This window comes from Silurus meridionalis, chromosome 5 (genome assembly GCF_014805685.1).
Source record: "Silurus meridionalis isolate SWU-2019-XX chromosome 5, ASM1480568v1, whole genome shotgun sequence".
Classification (NCBI taxonomy): Eukaryota; Metazoa; Chordata; class Actinopteri; order Siluriformes; family Siluridae; genus Silurus; species Silurus meridionalis.
In genome coordinates this window covers 4,753,013-4,775,950 of record NC_060888.1, presented here as the reverse complement: position 1 = coordinate 4,775,950, position 22,938 = coordinate 4,753,013, and the positions used below count along the sequence as shown (strand labels likewise).

At 41.0% G+C, this 22,938-nt stretch overlaps 3 protein-coding genes across 7 annotated transcripts; all 3 read right to left on the bottom strand.

The window, feature by feature from the left end:
- Positions 1–218: 218 nt before the first annotated feature.
- Positions 219–13,553, bottom strand: zdhhc5b (zinc finger DHHC-type palmitoyltransferase 5b). Of its 3 annotated transcripts, none has more exons than XM_046849806.1 (12): positions 13,331–13,553; positions 8,896–10,238; positions 8,674–8,795; positions 7,633–7,790; positions 7,375–7,547; positions 6,598–6,700; positions 6,415–6,506; positions 6,189–6,303; positions 5,226–5,334; positions 5,010–5,110; positions 3,355–4,109; positions 219–1,741 (listed from the first exon to the last, which is right to left on the bottom strand). In XM_046849806.1, the coding sequence occupies exons 2-12, from the start codon at positions 9,030–9,032 to the stop codon at positions 1,636–1,638; spliced, it is 1,971 nt and encodes a 656-aa protein (XP_046705762.1). In that variant the 5' UTR covers positions 9,033–10,238; positions 13,331–13,553; the 3' UTR covers positions 219–1,635. The 3 variants fall into 3 exon arrangements, with proteins under 3 accessions (XP_046705762.1, XP_046705764.1, XP_046705763.1); XM_046849808.1 differs by lacking the exon at positions 13,331–13,553 and adding an exon at positions 13,223–13,269; XM_046849807.1 differs by lacking the exon at positions 13,331–13,553 and adding an exon at positions 12,942–13,205.
- Positions 13,554–14,668: 1,115 nt separating this feature from the next.
- Positions 14,669–18,741, bottom strand: clp1 (cleavage factor polyribonucleotide kinase subunit 1). Of its 3 annotated transcripts, none has more exons than XM_046850393.1 (6): positions 18,658–18,741; positions 18,165–18,445; positions 17,489–17,596; positions 17,281–17,400; positions 17,035–17,172; positions 14,669–15,976 (listed from the first exon to the last, which is right to left on the bottom strand). In XM_046850393.1, the coding sequence occupies exons 2-6, from the start codon at positions 18,441–18,443 to the stop codon at positions 15,281–15,283; spliced, it is 1,341 nt and encodes a 446-aa protein (XP_046706349.1). In that variant the 5' UTR covers positions 18,444–18,445; positions 18,658–18,741; the 3' UTR covers positions 14,669–15,280. The 3 variants fall into 3 exon arrangements, with proteins under 3 accessions (XP_046706349.1, XP_046706350.1, XP_046706348.1); XM_046850394.1 differs by lacking the exon at positions 18,658–18,741 and adding an exon at positions 18,563–18,651; XM_046850392.1 differs by lacking the exon at positions 18,658–18,741 and adding an exon at positions 18,526–18,631.
- Positions 18,742–18,793: 52 nt separating this feature from the next.
- On the bottom strand, positions 18,794–22,154 carry selenoh (selenoprotein H). The gene is made up of 5 exons (XM_046850396.1): positions 22,047–22,154; positions 20,791–20,911; positions 20,287–20,429; positions 19,739–19,860; positions 18,794–19,598 (listed from the first exon to the last, which is right to left on the bottom strand). The coding sequence occupies exons 1-4, from the start codon at positions 22,072–22,074 to the stop codon at positions 19,754–19,756; spliced, it is 399 nt and encodes a 132-aa protein (XP_046706352.1). The 5' UTR covers positions 22,075–22,154; the 3' UTR covers positions 18,794–19,598; positions 19,739–19,753.
- Positions 22,155–22,938: the final 784 nt, after the last annotated feature.

Genomic DNA, 22,938 nt, shown 5'->3' with positions numbered 1-22,938 from the left:
GCCAATTTAACATAAGTCATAACAAGAAAGAATTTTATGGTGGCTTCAGAACATAAAATCTAACTTCAAATGAAAAATGGTGAACAGTAAACTACTGTAGTGTAAAAGGCAAAAAAAACACTTCGGAACGGGACGGCCCTTTAAACATACGAGAGACGGAAATCTTTTGGTTACATTCATATTTATACACTCAGACTTTCCAATAAATGAAACTATCATTTCGGTGTTGCAATATTATTTATTGTTCTGATGGAAATGTGTTGGCTCATGTGACCCAGTGATATCTGCATTACAGTAATACAGACAGGTAGAAAAAAAAAAAACAAGCAAACAAAATAACCAACCTTCACCTTTAATCATCGTCCTGTTAATGCGTGCAGGTAAATTAGTTAAAAGGCTTCGTAAGGCCGTGGTGGAAATGACAAAAAGCTATCAGTAAAAATACAAAAAAATACTCGTGTGTGTCAATGCATAAGCTCTTTTATGTTGCGCTGACCAGTCACAGGTCCTTGGACCTCAAAGCTTTAAACGTGTTACTTACATATTCTCTTTACGTCCCTCACTCGCTCACACACACACACACACACTTTTCTTAGCAGGGTCTCTGAAGAGGTTCACAGCTGGAATGTGCTCTAGTAGAGTAGTTTGAGACATCAAAAATTCTTTCTCTGCCGTTTTCTCATACGCATTCAACACACACACACACACACACACACACACACACACACACACCAATGCAAACTTCAAAGTGAGTATGGTCAGAAAACACTTCATAATCCAGCTCTGGACCAATAAAATTAAAACAAGAACATGAACGGTTCTCCTGTCTCAGTGGCATACAAACAGTGCATCCAGCATGTATTAACACAGGACCAGAGCACTCTCGTCTGGCCAATGATTGAAATGCTTCCTTCCTGATTGATGAATAAAAGAGAAAGGAGCCGTCGTCTTTCACAAAAATGCGTACAGCATCCAGATTGTTTTTATTGTGCTGTAATGATTCAGATGTTGCACTCGCTCCTATTTGCCAAGTGTGCTGTCTGTCAAAAAGCAGGTCCCTGACTACACTTGTCTCTTTGGCTGTGAACTCCAGCTCCGGTTCTGACTGGCTGATGCAGCCGTCTATTATATCCAACAAACAAACAAACTCAAATGCTGTGCCTATGTGCTACTATTGTTGGCATTCCTATCAAACATATTTAATAAATCTTACAATATACTGTATCAGTACCTGTATAAAATAATATAAAGAAAAAAAAAGAAACGTAAAAAATACAAGTCAAATGATAGTCCAGAGTATGCAGGGAAAACCGCTTGTGATTTTGAGTTCCATTGGAGTCTGAGTAATCGTTCAAACAGCAAAGTCTGGACAAATCGGCTTTTTTGGATTTTAAATATTTTTTTTTAAATCACGGAGATTCATCACGAATAAGAAACTTGAGCCAGACACTTATCCACTTTTTTTTTTTTTTTTTTGCATTTCTTCCTCCTGGATCAATGATGAGTTTTTTTTGAGTCTTTGTAATTTTTTTTTGGCTTACACGGATGATCTGCTTTCCGTTCGTCCTCGCAGCAGAAGACGAGAGTGAATCCTGTGCGTCGTTTATAAAAAAAAAAACAGTAAAATAAAAAACCTCATACTGAAATCTCATATGTTGTTCCTCCGACACCGCTCACTTTCTTTACGCCACCGCCAGGTTTGTGCATGTGGCTGCTGGGATTGGTTAGTCTCTGCCTAGAGCTGGTTGGTTGAACGAAAAAAAAAAAAGACAGAGACATGAGGAAAGAAAATAAGTTTAAAAAAAAAAAATGTTTCATGATAATTAGCAACAGTGCTTTCAATAAGTATTCACACCTCTTGGACTTTTCCACATTTTCTAGTGTTTCAATATAAAACTAAAATGATAGTGGAATAGTGGAAGATTTGATGCTTCGATACGAGGAGCCTGATTCCGACTACCAATCTCACAGTCGAATCTTCACAGAGGTGTTATGAAACGAGGATCATGCGATTTTGGTGATATGGAGGTGCTCAATGTCTGATTTCACATAGAACCTTCTAATAGGTTTTTCTCCTGATAAGTTAATATACACCCTTTGTCAGATTTAAGTTTCACTTTCCACGATCCGTAACTGACACAGGAGCATCTTGGCGGCAGGGATTTAAATATTTAACAAAAGAGGTTGACCAATGTATCGGCACCGATACTTGATTGCTGAAACTTTCAGCAAAAATCCATATTGTTCGTTTTCCCGGCTTCCGGTCCGCTGTCGTTACGAGAGCGGCCTCTAGAGGCATGTCACTGACACAACATGCTGTTTGTTTTAACATGCCGTTTGATTTATTATTTATAATGTATTAAATATATAATAATATTTATTAATTAATATATAAAAAAATTTCTTTAGCCCATTTTCATGATTTAGTAATTTTTTTTAACTGTGGAATAAAGTTCACTACTTGTGTTTTTTTTTTTTATCCAGTATCCATTTTAAAAACTACGGGGCGATTAATTGGTTATCGGCAAGTAGATCAAACCTAGCTATAGATCAGTTGACCTCTATTGAACAATGTATTGGATAAGGTATATTCTGTTCTAAATTAATTCTGTAATTAAAAAAAAATTGTTTTTCAGTGCATCGATGTTGCACTTAGAGCTCGCTCGCGATTTAGCGATTTAATTTGATTCGCCGACAAGGTAAAATGCAAATCCGATCTGCAGTGCGGCCTTTCTGCTGTTATTTGTTATTTTTTAGGTGTATTGCTCCAAAAAATTGTTATACATCTTTATCTTTGTGTGATGTTCTATATATAGATACATGCAAAGTGAGATTAAAGCATGCATGTTTTATCATAAACACACACACACACACACACACACACACACACACACACACACACACACACACAGACAGACAGACACAATGCACAAAACCAGCAACACACATTTATAGTGACAAACAAAATGAACAAAATGAGACAAACCTTAGCACAGAGATAGTGTCATCCTTAATGGTCACAAGGCAGGAGAAGTGAGGAAGAGACAGTAGAGGAAGAGCAGGCAGATAAAAAATAAAGGAGGAAAAAGGGAAATGGTGGAACAAGAACATGGCAGACACACAGGCAAACGAAGAAGAGGCAGCAGGAGAGTGGAAATAATATGTGGTAAGAAAGTTAGTGATTAAATAGAGAAAGCGTGAGTGAGAGATAGAAATATATAAACCCAAAAAAACACAGAACCAAACCTCAGCAGTGAAACAATACTTTTCCATTTTTAAAAGTGAGACAATGCGTGTGTTGAGGGACGGGACGGAAAAAGAGGGGAAACTGCATTGTCTGTGAGCGTTACTCACTTTGATGTGGAAGTCCCACCGCCTGTGTTATTTGGGCATTGCCGTAACTCCGCTCCACCTGCGTAGGACAATGATTTGCCCATAGGATTGCTTCCTGGGGTGGGACCAGGAGGCGGCGAACCCAAAGAGCGAGCACGAGGAGACAGGGGCGGAGCTCGGGAAGGGGGTGGGCTCGTGGGGCGCAGGAAAGGTCTGTTGGGGGAGGGTCTTAGGGGGGCAGGACAGGCCTGGAGAGAGCCCTCCCTCTGCTGAGCAGACAAGTACGGTGAGGTGTAACCCATGAGGGGTGGCGCCGCGGGAGTAGAACCGAGCGAGCGTGGGGGAGCCGGCCTGGGTGGGGACAACTCAGGAGCTGCCGATTCAAACTCCGGACTCTCCGAAGGCGTCAGCAGGCTGTCATAGGACAGGCTGCCGTTCCGTGTCTGATTGGCCAAGCTTTTATAGCTGGTAGAAGTCGTGCCTTCAGACAGCAGTGGCCCGAGTGCATTGTGGGTCGTCTGAGCAGAGCGGATGCTGGAGGAGCACGAGGCCACCGCTGAGTGAAGGATTGTGTCGGTGAAGGAAGGATAAGACCGCCCTCCGAGAGCAGACGGCCCACCCGTTCCCCCCGAGCCTGCTCTGCCTCCCTCCCCTCCCCCTCCTGGTCGCCACCCAGAAATCCCCCGGCCCGAAAGACTAGGCTCCGAGCGATAGCTGGCGTGCCCGGTTGACAGGGGGACGGAGGGCGACTCTGTCACACTGTCCCCCCGATTCATCTGAGAGAAAGACACACAGAGGGAGACAGTGTACCAAAGGGTCCAAACAGCAGCAGCAAAACCAAGGGGAGGTTTAAAGATGATGTGAAACAGAAACCAATGCCAAACAGTTTCGAGTGCGTTTGTGGAGATTTGTGTTTATTCAGCCACAAGGCTGTTAGTAAAGTCAGGTACTGGTGTAGGTTGAGGTCAGAGCTTTATAGCAGGAGATCTTCCTCTCCAATATATTAAAGCATATCTTTATGGAGCTGGCTTTGTGCACAGGTGCATTGTCATGCTGAAGCAGGTTTGAGTATCCTAGTTCAAGTGGGACAAACATTTTATGCTACTGCATCCAAAGACACCCTATACAATTGTGTTCCTTCAGTTTTGCAATAAGTTTGGGAAAGTCATGTGTCCTATTACTTGTGTCCATATAGTGTATGATACGGCTTAACAGCCATCTTGTGCAAGTGTTGTGTTTTTGTTTTGTTCATAATGTTTGAGTTCATGAAACAAAAACATTTGACTATTCTGCATCCATCCAATTCAAACATCTGCGTTTCAGCTATTTATGTTTTTTTTTATTTCACATCATATTTAACCAAAGGGGCAGGAGAAGACAAGCAGAAGACAACCCTGAAGATTGAGAGGTTCCCAAGAACTGGCACAATATGAGGCGAATATAACCACAGTGCAAAACAACACAACACACGCCATACACACAGCAGCACACACGCAGCAGCAAACACACTCAGTGACAATTTACTCGCTAATCGCTTTCTACACAGTCATTAGGAGGTAACACAAAGATAAATACAGACAGAATTTGTGCATTTAAAGATTGCAAAAACATCCAGAGTGAAGAGTCTGATCTTAACCCTTAAATGTGTGTGTGCATGCATCTGCACGCTTTCCTACCTTGTGCGTGGAATACGTGTGTTTTTTCCCCGGACTGCTATAGGACGGTCGATATTTATATAATGCCGGTGTGGGTGGAGCTTCAGTCAAAAGACTGCTCTCTGATTGGAAGATATTGAAACCATCAAGAGGATGGTTGAAGAATCAACACAAATCATGACATTTTATATTATTTTATAAGGATCTAGACTGGATAGGTCAGGCTGAGGTACAGACCTTCATTGTGTGTGTGATGCAGCCCTTGGAATCGATGATCTGGTTTAGGAGGTGGTGGCGGCTCAATGTCTGTAGACTGACTTTCCATGGCCTCCAGACTGCTCTTAGACTAGAACACACACACACACACACACACACACACACAATTTTATTTATGCATGTATAACAAAATGCTCATCATTAGGTGTGATATTAACAAATCAAAAAAAAAAAAACTCAATATCTTTTTGGATTTTATCGATAACGGTCAGCTTATGCAGATTTATTTATTTTTTGCTGAGTGGACGGTCAGTTTATCTTCGTTTATCCAGACTTCATCACGTGATGTATGCGTGCACTCTAAGTGTTTGGGTTTTGCAATATACTCGATAATGTCAAATCGCACATCGTTAAAACTTCAACTACTAATTTACAACTTCAAACTTCAAAACTTCAACTACTAATTTACACGCTCACGCAAAAACATACGTCTTTTTAAAGTTGTACAACGAAAACAAGCCAAAATATCATCTAGAGCGGCTATTCTGCAGACAGAGCAGCCAGAATAATTTAAGCTGATAGAAAGGTCTAAACTGTGAAGATCAGATCAGCTCAGCTTGAGAAGGGGAAGTGCAGTGTTGCACTTTTGATCAGAAGGTCCTGAGTTAAAATCCCAGTACCACCAGCTCGGAATGCACAACACCAGAAGATCCCATAGGGTTTTATTTGTTCCAGCTAAAACCAGAATGTACTGCAGACCAAAAGTAGGAAACTTAGAACTGGAAAAAGACCTGCAATGTTTTATCAATCTACAACTGTGTTTTCCACAAAAATTTTGTAAAAATGTTGAAATGTAAATATAAACTTGGCTATAAAAAGTACAAGGTGTATTTCACCAATATAAAAACGGCATTCCAATATAAGTGTATAAGCAACACGTGTGTTTGCGTTTACTTGTGTGTGTGTGTGTGTGTGTACGTATACCTGCTGGATCCCATTGTCCAGCACTTTAGCAGAGAGCTGTGCTTCTGAAAGTTGAGGCCGCAGAAATGGAGGTTGGACCTGAAGTGTCTGGGTCTGCCTCAGCCTCCCTATGTACCTGTATACACACACACCCACACACACACACACACACACACACACAAAATCAGTATAATGCTGGTACTATCTAAGATAAAAACACACACACAGATTTTTAAATAGTGTAGACCTTGGCGCTTGTGAGCTACAGAGCACATGAGACACGTTTTTACAACATCCGTGTGTAAACGGGTTGACGCCCCCTCTGAACTTCCCCGTAACCTGAAAAGAAAAAGAAACACAAATTAAACACTTTTCTATACCCGAGGTATGCTAGATTCCTATACTGCCTCATAGGCATGCAGACACACACCTGTTCATTTGTTGTTCTTCCTCTGGATACCAGGACAATGTGGAATCCAGTGAGTCCTGCCACTGGGACAAAGAAAAGACCTGCGACACACATCACTGCCATGCTGAAGCCTGTGTTAAGGACTTATTTCATAATGCTCGACTGGCTGTTCATATAGAAACCTACTTCCTCTGCAACATTTCAGAAAAAAGTGCTGATAAAGACTGTACAGGAAGTACATAGTGTGTTTGTAGCTTGTTTGTGTGTCGGAGAGCGTGAGGAGAAGGTTACCTAATGGAATATGCGAGCTCAGATCACAGGGATTTGAATGAATTTGCGACCAATTTCTTGCATCAGAGTTCATGCAAATTACCCAGTAGAGGATGGGTTCTCTTTTGAGACACTTTCCTCTCAAAGGTGGTTGCTCTAGGCATTGTTCTCTGGATTGCTGGGCCCTTGAGCAAGGTCCTTAACCCTCATCTGCTCAGCTGTAAGTAGCTATGAAAAAGGACATCTCCCAAATGCCATAGATGTAAATTTAAATGCAAAGGTGTTTGATTTGTCTTGAACCAATGACATTTCACAACCAAACCCACATGGTATTCAACACACACATACTGTGAGGCAAGATGACTCACAGGTTTCTGAGGCAAGGGATCTTTTCCTTTGAAGGTATCAGAGCTGATTTAATTTTTGGGTAGCACATGTTTGCACACTAGTCTGGTTTAGCTTTGAGGAAGTTGAGCTCCACGTGGAAGCTGAGAAAAGACAAACTGATGCCTTGAGTTAAAAGGATACGTAACTCCAGAATGCACTTCATCCAGCTCTTCGGTGTGATAGAGGATGTACAGCAGACTGAATCCAAACACACTCATTATGTGTATAGTGAGGGATAAAAGGAACAGGAAGAAATAACGGTAGTTCCGCCTTCCTATGCAGTTATTCACCCATGGACAGTGGTGGTCAAACTCCTAAATTCGGAAGAGACAGATGTTAAACAGATGTGCAAGGAAAGGACATGAAGTGCGGGGCAGAACAGAGTGAAAGGGTGTTTACCTCGACGCAGTTGTCACACACGGAGCAGTGCGAGCATCGGGGGGGTCTGTAAAAGCGGCACGTGGAACACCATTTCATGCGCACCTGAATACACCTCACCTCCACCGTCTTATAAAGAGGAGCCCGGAAGTCATCCTCCTTATCTTCATCTTCCTCCGCTGCATGACAGAAACAGACATAAATGATCTGCAAACAGCTGTTAAAAGATGTATTACAGTTAAGGGGGGGATTTTGGAAAATATTTGTTGGAAACTTGCCAGGAATTTCTGGGAATTGATATAAAACTATCATATACAAACGTGACTGTATACATTAGTTTGGTCATAAGCTGCATGCAAACTGATTTTAAAGAATGCCATTTTTGACTTTGATTTAATTGTTAGTAATTTTGTTACACAATAGTTTACACATAGTACAGGGAAGTTTTAAACAAATTTCTGTAATTTACGTAAATACACACCAAGATGGAATCTTTTTTACAATATTATGTGTGCAGGATTCAAGAAATTATGTGTATTATGTTATGGAGGTTGTTTTAACCAAGATTATCCTGCAAAATTTTTTTCACTACTTTTAAGTTCCCTTTTATAGACAATTTTGTAAACTCTCAGTTTATTCTTGGTAATTCCTAGTTTTTTTTTTATCCCGGTAATTTAAAGGGAAAGTTTCGAGACTTGAAAAATGATGGGTGGGAGGGTGTTACTTATGCTATATAGAAATGTATATGGCTTGAATGGGACAAGATTTGGCAGAAAGGAGAACATAAATAAATAAATAAATAAATAAATAAATAAATAAAACGACTGGATGTGCTGGTTCTAATGAAATATCGATTCTCTAGCAACAACTTGGTGATGCTCCACATGAAACCTTTTAAATAACACTGATGGAAAGAGGAATCAACATTTTAGGGAGGTAGCAGTACCTCAGAATCCCATCAGGATGGACTACGCCATGCCATCAATCATTTTCCTATATTTAATAGTTTCTATTGCTTTAATTCCTACAGATCGTTCACGCTTTATCAGCGCGAGTTTGTACCTCTAGGGAAGATGCCTGGGTCCATAAACGTAGCCATGCAAAAGTTGGCCAGAGTGAAGAGGAAGACCACGGCGATGCAGACAGGAATGGAAGAAGAGAAACGCTCGGCCAGCCAAGGACCACTACACAGAGAGAGGAAGAAAAAGAGCGGTGTCAATACAGTCATACTTTTTTCCCCTGCAAGTCATTTACAAATCAGATGAGCATAAAACCGCAACTTACGTGAAGCATAGGAAAAGCGTTGTAGCCCCAACAAGGAAAACAGTCGCCGCTGATACAGGCACATAGCGACTGGGACGAAAGCGGTGCGAAGGGGAGGGGTCTCCGAGAGCCCCACCCACACTGAGACCGGCAGGCATTGGGGAGAAAACCGAAGGCTAAAAGCGGACGGGTCGGGGAACGGAAAAACTAGCGCTCGTCGTCCGCTCGCCGAGCTACAGGATTAAAGCGTTATCATTGTAAAAAATTACTTCCGTAGTAACCGTTGATGGAGAATAATAAAAACAATTAAATATGGTCATTATAAATTATACAACGAAATGTAAAAAAAAAAAAAAAAGCCTTAAAATTCAAGGTGCACATGAACCAAAAAATGTTCATGAACACTCTGATGGACACAGTGCAGGTGTGTGCTTATGCATAAAAATACGATTATATGATTGAACTGTGATAAAATAGATCTATAGTTCTGTCCAAAAAATATAAATTTATATGGCTTGAATATGACACGATTTAGCAGAAAGGAGAACGCTTAAAAAAAATAAAAATAAAATCAATTGAAAGCTCATTTAGTGCAAACCGCTTCTGTGTTTCGGCGATTGTAGACGGAGAGGATGAAGAGAAACAGCAGCAAACAAAGCAGTCACTGATGCAGGAAGCCCAGTTACCTGACTTACAGTACTTTTCCTTAAGAACAAGGTAAACGTTTCAAAGCACTCAAGTGTTCAGTGAATGCGTGAGTCAAAAATAAAGGCACCCTCTCCAAAAAAAAACTAAACAAGAAAATAAAAAATGTTAAACAAAAGTATATTAAACAATGGAGGGGTGAAGGGAAATAATGAGTCAAACTGAAAAGGAAACAATGGAATGAAAACTCTGCCACAGTCTCAGCAGGAGCCCCAGCGCCCGCTGGGATGGTCCGTCTAATAAAAGATCGTAATTATGAAGATCAAGAACAAAACCGGCACTCTTGTGGTCTTCTGGCCTAAATGACAACTCATTCTTCTGAACTTAACTCATCCCAGGGGGAAAAAATGGTCTCTTCTGCAGAAATATTGTGAACACTCGAGTATTTCCGTATCCATGTGAAGATGCTGAGGTCTGGAGTCCTTCAGATGGCTGTATGTACACACACGGCCCCCTCGCATGTGTGCCTTTCTACAGGGGCGGGTGTGTACGTCATGGCACCCGTGTGAGTCCAAAAGCATTTTAACTCCATTTGGCAACCCATCAGGCCCTTCTTTGTTTTATGGGAAACAGAAATGAATGGAGTTTATGAGCATTTCCGGAACGGATTCTTTTCTTCCCCTCCGTTTCTCGTCCTATAAGCAGGTCGCAGGTTCAACCTGCGGGAAGGAAAAGAAAATGTTAGAGAAAAAAACATTGCAGTGTGCTTATATTAGACAAACTCCTCTGTCCCTACTGTTACAAAGCATCGAATCTGTAGACTCCTTCCATGAATGCGCTTTAAACAAAAAGATGATATGAAAATAATTATTATATGAAAATAAGCCCATATTAAAAAGTTACTACTTGCAGAACACCACTAGTGTCAGGTTGTGCTGGTACAGAACGTTAATCAACACCTTCATAATTACTGTTGGGTATTTGCTCAAAGTTGGTCAGAAATATTTTGCAATGAACGTGAAGGCACAGCCCTAACATACGTGTACACAACTTGTTGAAACCTGATCATTTGCCTATTCCTACAGTCACATCTGACTCACCAGAGAAAGGGTGCGACCTCATGACACTTCAATTCATTTGAATTTATCTTGATGCAGTTCTGCATTCCAATAGCGCTTTTAATTGAGCCTGAACAGCGTGAATATCAGTAAATGATGACACGCTGTTTAAGGAAAACATAACACAATGTACACAGATACAAATTATCTGCGACAATGCACAAATCGATCCTCCTCTTCACCTCCAGATATTATTCGAGTGCCGATGCCTCAACAACCGCTCGCTGTATTGACTCTGGTTTAAGTGTACAGGTTATTTATCACCTCCTTATCAGAATATATGAGGAACATCCTCAAACTACTTAAATTATGACCTTCGTTTTGCAAACATCATTTCAGCTCGCCACTGGAGAGTTTTGCAAAACCATACACCATTCTCATATTGGCGTTTTTTTGCTTTAAAAACGTGTTTACGCAAAGTTTCCCATCCTCCAAGAGCTACGGACATTATCAAATTCAATTCCGTTGCAATTCAATTAGCAATGGACTCTGCCTCAAAGAAGCGTACCAGAGATTTATAGGTTATAAACTTGTAATTTATGTTAGTGCCTATAAGTTTCTGTGCCAGCCAGTGGTGACTGTGACCATTTTAGTACACTTTTTTATATTAATTACAATCCAAATTTATCCTCATAGTTCTGAAGTTGCTCAGTATCTTCATTGGTCTTTAGACTGGTCATGAGGAACGGCTCAGCTACACAAAGCGATCACCAATTAAAGAGATCTCCATCCAGAGTTAGGGCATCGAGACGATTCAGGCAGAACCAAAAAGGAAGAAAGGGACAGGATTACTGGTCACTTGTACATGCAAGGAGAATAAAGAGTAACATACAACCTCTGAGACAAACAGCCTGTCAAACACATCTTTTTTCGACCTGCTGCTCCTCAGGGCAGCATTACACACCCTGATGAAAGTGCAAGCTGCCCTCTTTGGCATTCATGAACACACAGATGCACAAGATCATCCGGTTTCCCTGTGAAATACAGGGAAGAAAAAAGTACGCCATTCATCCCACAAAACCTGCAGTCACAGTACACCTTCAGGGGGGAACATTTCTATGGATACCTGGTACGAAGTGATTTTAGGCAGCAAGCAAACAAGTTGACGTGTTTGAAGCGGGAAAAATGGGCGAGCGTAAGGATTTGAGAGTTTGACAAATTGTGCCGTCTAGACGTCTGGGTCAGAGCATCTCCAAAACTGCAGCTCTTGTGAGATGTTCTTGGTCTGCAGTGGTCAGAATCTATCAGAAAGTGCTCAAGGAAGGAACAGTGGTGAACCGGCGACAGGATCACGGCTCATTGGTCCGATCCAACAGACGAACTCCTGTAGCTCAAACTGCTGAAGATGTTCATGCTGTTAATGCTCGATGGATCAGTTTTCGGACCAACACATCATTAGACAGGTGGTCATAATGTTATACCTGTACAACAAAACGCTCCAACATGACTGAAGATGTCATGCTTTGATGCATCGGTCTCCTATCGGTCACACATCTTCACGTGACCTGAATTTGCAGACCACGCCACTAAATCATCCTCAACATTCTATTTTAATCAATATCCTATAAAAGCCTACTGAAAGTGTATTTCATCAATCATGACCGGTTGGTTGTATATTTCTGGTTGATTTCAACACTGGAAACCTGCCATACCTGATACAGTCGTATCAGGACATGATAGACGTATTGGATTATATCCTGTAATTAGATACAGGAAATAATTACATCATATATTAAAATCACAGGTTTCCACTTAGACACTGAGGATGTAATGCACAATATATATGTATATATACTGAAATTGGTAGACACATTTGTGGACTCAAATATTAATAATAAAAGGTTTATCCTTTAAAACAAAACTGAGAGGGTGTCAAAATGTTTATAATGGATTATAAAAACCAATTCGACCCTCAAATTAACCAGATTTATTAATATTAATAAGAAGTTAAATGAATGTGTGTGGATGGTTATGGAGTCTGTACCCAAAATGTCCCACGCGAATCTTCTCAAACATATCAGTATTTCTCTAAATGAATAAGAAATAAAGCTCTTTAACAACTCAGACGGATTTTCTTTCCTTTTACGAGACAAATACCCGAATTAAAAACCGCTTTCGGATTGTATAAAGTCTAATAAAAGCGAGAGAGAGAAAGAGAAAGCAAAAAAAGTTTCTCGGCAGAAGGAAACGGCCTGTGGTCCTAAGACGCTAACTAACAAGCTAAAAGGTTTCAGAAAAAATCTCCAGAATAAATAAATGGTAAATATATTGTTATTAGACGCGAGAGAGAAAAGTAAAGCTTACTGTTTTTGTTATCCTGGAGGTCTTTATGTTAAACTATTTAACATCTTAAGGCCTTTCGGAGTAGGCCGATATGTCTAAGACTCGGCTAGCTAGTTTTAGCCAGCTAGTTTATCGACTGACAGATGGACGCTGTGAAAATCCTCTTGTTGTTTTCACGGGTGTAGAAAAGTAGCTTAGGCTTTAATCGGGTCTCTAGACGTGTTTCCTGCACGTCCTTTCAGGCGTTAAGTCCAAACTAAACACTCAAAATGTCAGGTTGGGGAATTAGCCACCTAGCTTACTATTCTGTCCGAGGTTAAACGCTGAAGCGAGAGAAGTCCCGGGTTTCACGGTTTCCCCTGAATCGAGCTGTACATCCAATAAGGGTTATAAAGCCTTTATTCACTTACCTGGATGCGGTGTGAGAGGAAACAGGGTGGAAACTCCGCTGTGTGCGTGTGAAGAGAGAAAGAGAAGGAGAGAGAGAGAGATTTCTCTAATGCTCTCTTCCCTGTCAACTCCTCACCGCCTCAACTTCCCATCAGCTCAGGTGTATAATAAACTCACATCACTTCCACAAAGCACCAAGTTTCCTTTCACAAACTCAAATCTCTCCCAATTCTCTCCTCTCACATCTCTTCTGATTTTCTCGTCTCAAATCTCTCACAATTCTCTATCTCCCAGTTCTCTACTCTCCTCTCAAATCTCTCCCAATTCTCTAATCTCTCTTCTTTTGAATGTCTCCCAATTCTCTCATAATTCTCTTCTCACATCTCTTCTAATTCTCTCATCTCTCTCATAATTCTCTCATCTCAAATCTCTCCCAATTCTCTCATAATTCTCTTCTCTCACATCTCTTCTAATTCTCTCATCTCTTCTAATTCTCTCATCTCTCTCATAATTCTCTCATCTCAAATCTCTCCCAATTCTCTCATAATTCTCTTCTCTCACATCTCTTCTAATTCTCTCATCTCTCTCATAATTCTCTCATCTCAAATCTCTCCCAATTCTCTCGTAATTCTCTGATCTCTCTCATAATTCTCTCATCTCTCTTCTCATATCTCTCATCTCTCTCCTTTCACATCTCTCCCATTCTCTCATCTCTCTCCTCTCAAATCTCTCATCTCTCACAATTCTCTCATCTTTTTCCTCTCACATCTCTCCCATTCTCTCATCTCAAATCTCTCATCTCTCTCAACTCTCTCATAATTCTCTCATCTCTCTCCTCACAAATCTCTTCAAATTCTCTAATCTCGCTCCTCTCAGATCTCTCCCAATGCTCTCATCTCTCTCCTCTTAAATCTCTCCCAATGCTCGCATCTTTCTCCTTTCACAGCTCTCCCAATTCTCTCATCTTTCTCCTCTCAAAGCTCTCATCTCTCTCCTCACACCTCTCTTAATTCTCTCATCTATCCCAATTCTCTCATCTTTCTCCTCTCGTATCTTTCCAATTCTCTCATATCTTTCCAATTCTCTCATCTCACATCTCTCACTTCTCCCCATTCTCTCATATCTCCCAATTCTCTGATCTCTTTCCCAACTCATTGTTCTCTTACATCCCATCTCTCCCAACTCATCTTTCTCTTCTATCCGATCTCTCCAAATTCTCCCATCTTTTCCAATTTTTATCCGTTTTCTCCTAAACATTTTCCTATCTCTCCCAAAACTCTCGCCTCCTTCCCCAGTTCTCCCATCTCTCTCACACGCCATCATAAAGATATAACATGAAATCTTACAAACTTGAAAAATCAAATTCCAAACTTTTTTATTTATTTTTAAAAATACAAAACATTCAACACGTTTATGACAAACATCCGTCCAAAATAGTTTCACAAAAATAAAATATATCCGCGTCTATTCTTGCATGCAGTTTTGCAAGAAACTGAGAGTGGAGAGGAAATATGAAGAATCGTGAGGAGAGAAGGAAAAGTAAGAAAGGGGGAAATAAAAGAAAACAAGAACTGTGGGAAGTGAAGCAAATCATCAACACGAATGAAAGATAGAAATGAGAAAAAAATAAATAATTACAAGACTAGGAAAAATTAAATAAAAGTGAATACGGCAAAAAATTTTGAAATAATGAGTAAAAGATTTATAAAAAAAAAAAAAAAAAACAAAGCTGGAGAGAATTTAACAAAAGCAAGAGGATAGAAAGAGAACAATAAAATAAAATGAATAAAAATAACATGAGGAACCCTGTCATTGAAACTGAGGTAAAAATAAGGGCACAGTGACTGATATCTCTGTCTACTGATCCCGCTTCAGTTCATGTACAGATGTAATCTCACTCCATTTCCACATTCCTGATTTTTCCCAGCATGCCAGCCCTCCCAGTGATCTCCACCCTTCCCTCCACATCTTTACTTCAGGTCTATGAAGCGAATGTCCATGATGAGCAGTGTGTGGCGTGGCAGCGGTCTGGGTGCAGGAGCCAGTACGGTCATCACCTGAGCCTGAGTGTCCACAGCCGTAACTACGATGAAACCACATACAGGACTCTCTAAAATCCCCCTGCTGCGGTTTTCTCCCCCTTCAGTGTCATCCTCCGCGCAGCTAACGCTCAGCACGTGGTGGGTCAGGTCACGTCCCGGGCTCACGGGAACCAGTTTCAGCTGCGTGTCATCCTGCGACATACCCAGAGGCAGACACGAATCCGGAATGGAGGGAGCACCGATCTTGTAGATGCGTACGTCCGAGAAGCGCACATCGAAAGCGTGAGGATAGAACGAGATGCCGCGGAACCCGTAGAAATACTCGCGGATCTTGTCGTCACGTGTCTCGCGTCTGCAGTCCTTCGAGCGCTCGACCACACCGCCGGACTTGGGCAGGAGCACGACGCGGACGAAGTGCGGCAGATCGCGTTTCAGCTCGTTGTAGAGGCGTTCCTGATCGAGCACCAGCACCACGTCCACTTGGAATGCTGAAGCGCAGTGGACCAGCGCCTGGTATCCAGAACCCTTCACCCAGCCGCACGTGTTGATGATGCAGCCTCCTACGCTGGCCTTCCGGTTCACCTCGCAGCGCTGTGAGAACACCTCGGCCAGACAGGACGTCAGCTACACGCAGAGAGAGCGAGCATTTAGAGAGATATCAGTATGGTAACGTCAGATTTCTACATTTTATTTCTTTCAAGCTGCTTGTAGAGATACAGAAGATCAAAAGCATGACTGCATTAATCACTTCAGGAAGAAGTGACGCAAGGGCTTAATTTGTAAATCTTGTAAAGTTGCGTGTACAAATACACATTTTACATGGGATTTAGTTTTAAACTTGCCTGCACATTTTCATCACCGGTAACATGCAAAACAGAGCTCATTTGCATATAATGACATGCAGAAAATGTCATTTATGGTTATTTTCCTCGTCCAAACAACGTAAGAAAATACTCATTTAAAAGACCTATGAACAAGTCGGTTGCAGCTTGATAAATAAAGCCAATTGGGTGTAATGAAGATTATAAAATACCAGCGAACGCTACAAACTAATAATGGTTTTGTATTGATTATTTTTATATTTCATATAAACCTTTCAGAAAGCTAATTAATAGAAAAGAAATTCTGGAAAGCGAGGAATACATACATTGCATCAGGCATAACATTATAAAACTATGAGAAGTGAGGTGAATAACACTGATTATCTCTTCATCATGGCACCTGATTGTGGGTGGAACATATTAGGCAGCAGGTGAACATGTCCTCAAAGTTGATGTGTTAGAAGCAGGAAAAATGGGCAAGCGTCTTGTGGGCTGTTGCTGGTCTGCAGTGGTCTGTATCTTGCAAAAGTGATTCAAGGAAGGAACAGTAGTGAACCAGTGACAGGGTCATCGGCGGCCGAGGCTCACTAATGCACGTAGGGAGCGAAGGCTGGTCCGTGTGGTCCGATCCAATGCTTGATGGATCAGGACCGTTTTGGCAGCAAAAGGGAACCAAGAAAATATTTGGCAGGTGCTCATAATGTTATGCCTGGTCAGTATGTTATGCCTGGTCAATGTTCATAATGTTATGCCTGGTTGATGGTCATAATGTTATGCCTTGTTGGTGTAGAACTGAACCAACAAAAGAAAATTGTTTGATTGTTCTGTTGCACTTTGCACCGTGTTAAAGTTACACTATACCTTGTTATAGAGTTTAATATTGGTCCCAGGTGTTGTGGAGCCGAAGTGAAAGACTAGAGGAGCCTGGACAGAGAAACCTTCTTCGACATCTGCTGGACGCTCAATGTATAGCGCTGACATCGTCCCTGGAACGGACACCTGAAAATATAAAAGAGCATGAAACCCTTTCCCTGTAGCACATCAGACAATCCATCCAGCACCTGCCTCGTTAAACTCTAATACACTTCTTAGATCATATTCTCTTACGCTGCTTTGGCCAACGTCCAGCTCCACAAGCGTGGGCCTCCTGCCCAACCTCACTGCATAGTTCAGCAGCAGACGACACACCGTGGATTTCCCCACGTCAGTCGGCCCCACCACCATGACCTACACACGTGGCGAAATTGTTTGAATGTTTCTTTACACGTCTAACTATTAAAACACATTAAAAAATGAGACGTGAATGGCGAAGTACCCTCGGCCCTCTCTCGTTGTCTCTCTCAGCCTGCCGTCTCATTTGCTCCAACGCAGCGTGTGTGTTCAGATACAACAGCATAGGGGTGTCTTTGGAGATATACGCTACCTGCATACAACGAAAGGTAAATGTAAAGTGTCACAGGGTACTAGTGATGGGTCATTCATGAGCTCAGAAGATCGAGTAGTTTTTAAACAGTGACTCATTCATTTTCTACATCTCATGTAGTTCATCATCTCATGAGTCCTCTGGTCTGAGTTGTTAGTTCTTTTTATCACGTGACTTCCATAGACGTCATACAATACAATAGATCAGTTTTTTGGGTCCGGATTTTGACATTTTTGTTCAAAAATTATGGGAGTCCAGGTACAAAAGAACTAACGACATGGACCAAAAGATACGAGGGGTAAATGTAGACGTGTTGGGGGATCTGCTTATTCAAAATATGAAATGTTATTTATTTTTGATCAAACAAACAAAATGAACTAAATGACTAAAAAAAAAAAAAAGATGATTTACTAAAATGATAATACATGGAGGACATGTGAACAGGTGTTATGTGGCTGGTGTTTTCTGAGTGACATCAGAGTTCCCACCATGATCATGAAGATCCTATGAATATGCAAATTCACATCCTGGGACTTTTTGAACATGCACGAGGCCACCACCATCTCACCTCTGTCTTGCCGCTGAGGGACACGCTGCATCCCTGCCACGTGAACACGGCGATCTTTGAACCAGGTCCGAATGTGTACTTCTTATTTCGGTTCAGTTCGGAGCCGTACACCTCGGCCAAACCGGACAGCAGCTCGAGTTGTACCCGCTCTCCGGCCTCGACCTCAAAACGCAATTCGGTCTCCTTCTCCAGGTCAAAGCGTGAGCCACCTCCGCTCCCAGAGCCTCCTCCAGCGCTCGGGCCTTCATCACCCGTTTTCTCGGGTGCCTCTGTGCTCATCCCTGCGGTAGAAGACAAGAAATCAACGAGTCTTAAAGACGAGGACTCATATTTCCTAGCTGCAAATCCTATAATCACTTACCATACATATTTAAATGTACAATAAACCTTATTCTTACGTGTGTATTTTTTAATTTAGTTGTGCATTGAAGTAGATCAGAGTCGAAACAGAAACCCTGCTCACTTTTAATGAAAAAGATATAAAGTATCCCACCTTGTTTTCAAGAAACCCACCAGCGTCTAGGAAACTTGGTCGCGATATGATGACGTCACAGGAAGCGCCGCGCGAGTGCGCCTCCTCATTCACTCATAATTCAGTATATAGCGACAGTGAAAATAATAAAACCATATTACACACAAATTTTTATTCACACTGAATAGTGATCTACAGTTACTTTAATATACCAAAATATATACTATATTGCCAAAAATATGTGGACACCTGACCATCACACCCACACGTGGGTCTTTCATTAAAATGTTGCTGCAAATTCCAAAGCTCATAAAATGTACAATGTCTCATTATGCTCTCCCATTGCAATTTCCCTCTGCTGGAATTAAGGACTCAAACCCCAAACCGTTTTCAGCACGACGATGATCCATTGCACAAAGCGAGCTCCCAGAAGACATGGTTTACTGGTGGGGATGAAGGTTCTTGCACCAGAGTGCTGACCTCAATCCCACTGAACACCTTTGGGATGAGCCAGAACTGAACTACGACACAAAACATCATTGCCTGACCTTGCTAACATTCTAAATGAACACAAAACTCCTAGAACCATGCTCTAAAATCTTAAAAGCCTTTTCCAGAGGAGTGGAGGTTACAAACGTTGGACTTAACAGTCTAAAATAAGGTGTTCAACAAGCATACAGAGTGTAATGGACAGGGATCCTCATACCTTTGGCTATAATAGATGTATCAAACATTTCCCCATGGAGTAATTAAGCACACACACTTACACAAACTTCTGAAATAACAGTTTAACAGAATATAGAATGCCAGTTTGTTAACTAAAATGAAAGTAAAGCAGATGATCATGAGGGGGCAGCAACAATCAAGGGCAGGATGCCAAACAAGTCATCAGAGAACAGACTGGAAGTAATCCATTTGGTCCATCCTCATCATTATGCATCCTTGACACCCAAGATGATGAACTGGAAATCGAGACAAAAACATTTCATTTTGGTAATCTCATGAAAAGATTTTGCAGTAGAATATGCATCGATAGAATTTTTATTCCAGAAACGTGTGAATCATTAACACTATGATTAAATCCATGAAATTCCTCACACACCTTTCCTCACAATATCTACTTGTTCTTCAGGGCATCCTCCAGTGCAGTCACAACCTCAGCAGGGTCTGGAAACTTCAGCTTACGGGGAGGACCTTTCTTGATACCAGTCCACAACACCACCTCTGTGGAAAGATATAGAGAAAGGCGAGATATGAGTTTTCACAAGGATGCTCTAAATAAAGCAGTTTATGATGTACTGTGAGGACAGAGTATGCCAAGATGTCTAAATTTGTCTGAAATTAAGTATTTCAATAAACATACATTTACTCATTGAAGTATAAACTGTTTATGCATAAATATATACAGACTTTTTGCATTTTATGATCTTATATTGCATGACAGTACTATGTACAATTCTTAAATTTGCCTAATGTTCTGCCTGAATTATGCAGTTGGGTGCACAGCCACAGGAAATAGTACAAATGTTCTGAAAATGCTTTATGACAACTACATTCAAGTGTACATCTAGCAATATTTTTTTTCCTGGGGTTTGTTCATGTATTTTTTTTTAAATATTTTTCCTGTTATGTGTTCAGCTGTGAAACTACCTTTGATCCCCTCAATGAGAGTGACTTCAAAGCTGTTGCGCCGAGGTTTTTGGGGGTTGAGCAGCACACGAAGTTCAGGACGTGAGGCCAAGAGTGCCTCACGCACCGCGTCGGCATTCCGCCCATACACACGTCAGCTTTTACTGTGCGTGACAAAGAAACGGAAATTTTGCAAATAAATGTACACACCAAGACCACCTGCTATTGGGATAAAAACAGATGCAATTGTACATGATATAACCAGACAATCAACCCAAATCAATGACCATGAACCTAATTATGTTCAGGTTTAAAAGCATGAATCAGAATTACTGATAGTTACTGTACACTTCTCATTTTTACCAAAATCATCAAGCATTTAATATCAAAATTGTAAAAAAATCACATGCATCTGAAAACAATTCTCAGTTTGACTCGAAATTCAAATTCCTGCTGCACTGTTTCCTAATTGTGTAGTAAAATCCACAACAACATGTTCCACATCCTTCAACATTACACACTGACCAGTGTTCGATGACAACTCTCAGGCCTTCATCACCCTCCTGTTCAACCTCGTTTCCTTTCTCCTGCTTTTCCACAGGCTCGGCCTCTGCAACCTTGTCCGCCTTACGCTTTGCCCCACGACCTGCACACAAAAGATACAGACAAATATATTGAGACTGTAGTGTGTTATACCAATAGCAGTGCAGTTGTCAAAAGAGCATTAATTAATTTACCTAAAGTCTATTTTGGAAAAAACTTGGAAGTTTTATCATATAGAACTATTTACAGATTTTCTACATGAGACAAGAATTTCCTTGCCTCCATAATTATGCCCCAAATGCCCTGACATTCTCTTGATCTTTTGTTTTGTTCAGTAGGAAGGTAGTTTTATACTTTGGTTTAAGTATTTGGGAAGTTTGGTCAGTTGAATAGTTTAATAAGAAGGTAGGTTGGTAGTTCAGTTCATTACTAGGTTGGTAATTCTGCATTTTGGCAAGCAGGAGGTAAGTATTGGGGTGGTTTTGTAAGTAATTAGTATGTAGTTCAGTAAGCAGTATCTGGGTGGTTTGGTAGTTTGCAGGGACAGTCGGTAGTTGGGTAGGTAGGTGGATGGGTTAATAGGTAGGTACATTAATTTATTCATCCTAGATGTAAAGTCAGCACTCCAAAATCTCATTTAAATTAATAAAAAAAAAACACCATTCTGACAGAGTCCCTGATAAACATGTGCCTGGACGACCCTTAACCATTTAGTGGAAATGCACAAACACAGCACTAAACAACTAGTCAGTCCCAGACTCACAAAAACCTCATCACAATTATATAAGTATATTTTGTTACGTTTTAGGGGGGGATTATTCCTTTAAATAAATCTTGTCAGTCACTCTTGTGCAAGTCATGCAAATGTAATGGATCATATAGGAAACTCAAATGGATCATATGTATTATGTAGGATAATATAGAATACGATGATGCATTACTGTTACAGGTTATACTGCACTCAAGAGCACTCAAGCTATTCTGCAAATGCATGTCGCACATGCCAAAGCCTGGGTACAAGCCTGAACGTAGTCGCTATAATGCATTATATAAGACACAGAAATATGGGCTTGTATATGTGATACCACTAGATGGATTTCGAATACATATGAACTTTCGGAATGCGTCGCTTATCTCATGTTTAATTTCCCATTTCTTATTTAAATTGGAGTATTTAGAGAGATGCATGTCTTACCTACGATATCAATCAAGTTAAAAACAAACAAACAAACGTGTACCTGCTTTAGCACGCGCCGCCATTCTCATGCACAACAGAGAAAAGTTTGGCGCGAGACAATTTCGCCGAGAAAAGACCGGAGGCGCGCGACATCTAGCGGTGGAGGAGAGACATGACCGCCTTTAATGCTCGCCGTCCACTTTATTAGGAACACCTGTACAGTATATTACTGCAGCTGTCCTATCAGGCGATCACGTGACAGAATCTAATCATGCGTATGCAGGTCAAGAGCTCGAAATTCACAGCAACAGATAATATATTTTCCTCAAACTTCAATTCCCCAGTTCCCAGCTGGCAGGAGAGAAACTCAAAGAGTTGATTTGAAATGCTTTTCTGCTCACTATGGATGTAAAGAGTAGTAACATCTAACCTCAGCAGATGGGCTGGTTTTAATTTGCAGGATGCAGTAGCAACTGAAAACTCAACGTTAATGAGAAAGTATGGATGTGAAATATTTGACTTATTTGAGTTGACAGAAAAGCATCTCAGAACATACAACACTTTGAGTGCTGAAGTGGATGGACAATAACTGCAGAAGACCACATCAGGTTTCACTCCCATCAGCCAAAAAAAAGGACTCTGAGTGGTTTTAGGTAGTTCGCTAGGTAGTTTGGTGGGTGGGTAGGTAGGTAGTTTGGTGGGTGGGAAGGTAGGTAGTTTGGTGGGTGTGTTGGTAGGTAGTTTGGTGGGTGTGTTGGTAGGTAGTTTGGTGGGTGTGTGGGTAGGTAGGTAGTTTGGTGGGTGTGTGGGTAGGTAGTTTGGTGGGTGGGTAGGTAGGTAGTTTGGTATATAAGTACAAATATTTGACTTTTTACTCAACATATTGTGAAATTAGTTGTTCCTTTTTATTTATGATAAAAAATATTATTTAATAAAATATTATTTAAGGTACA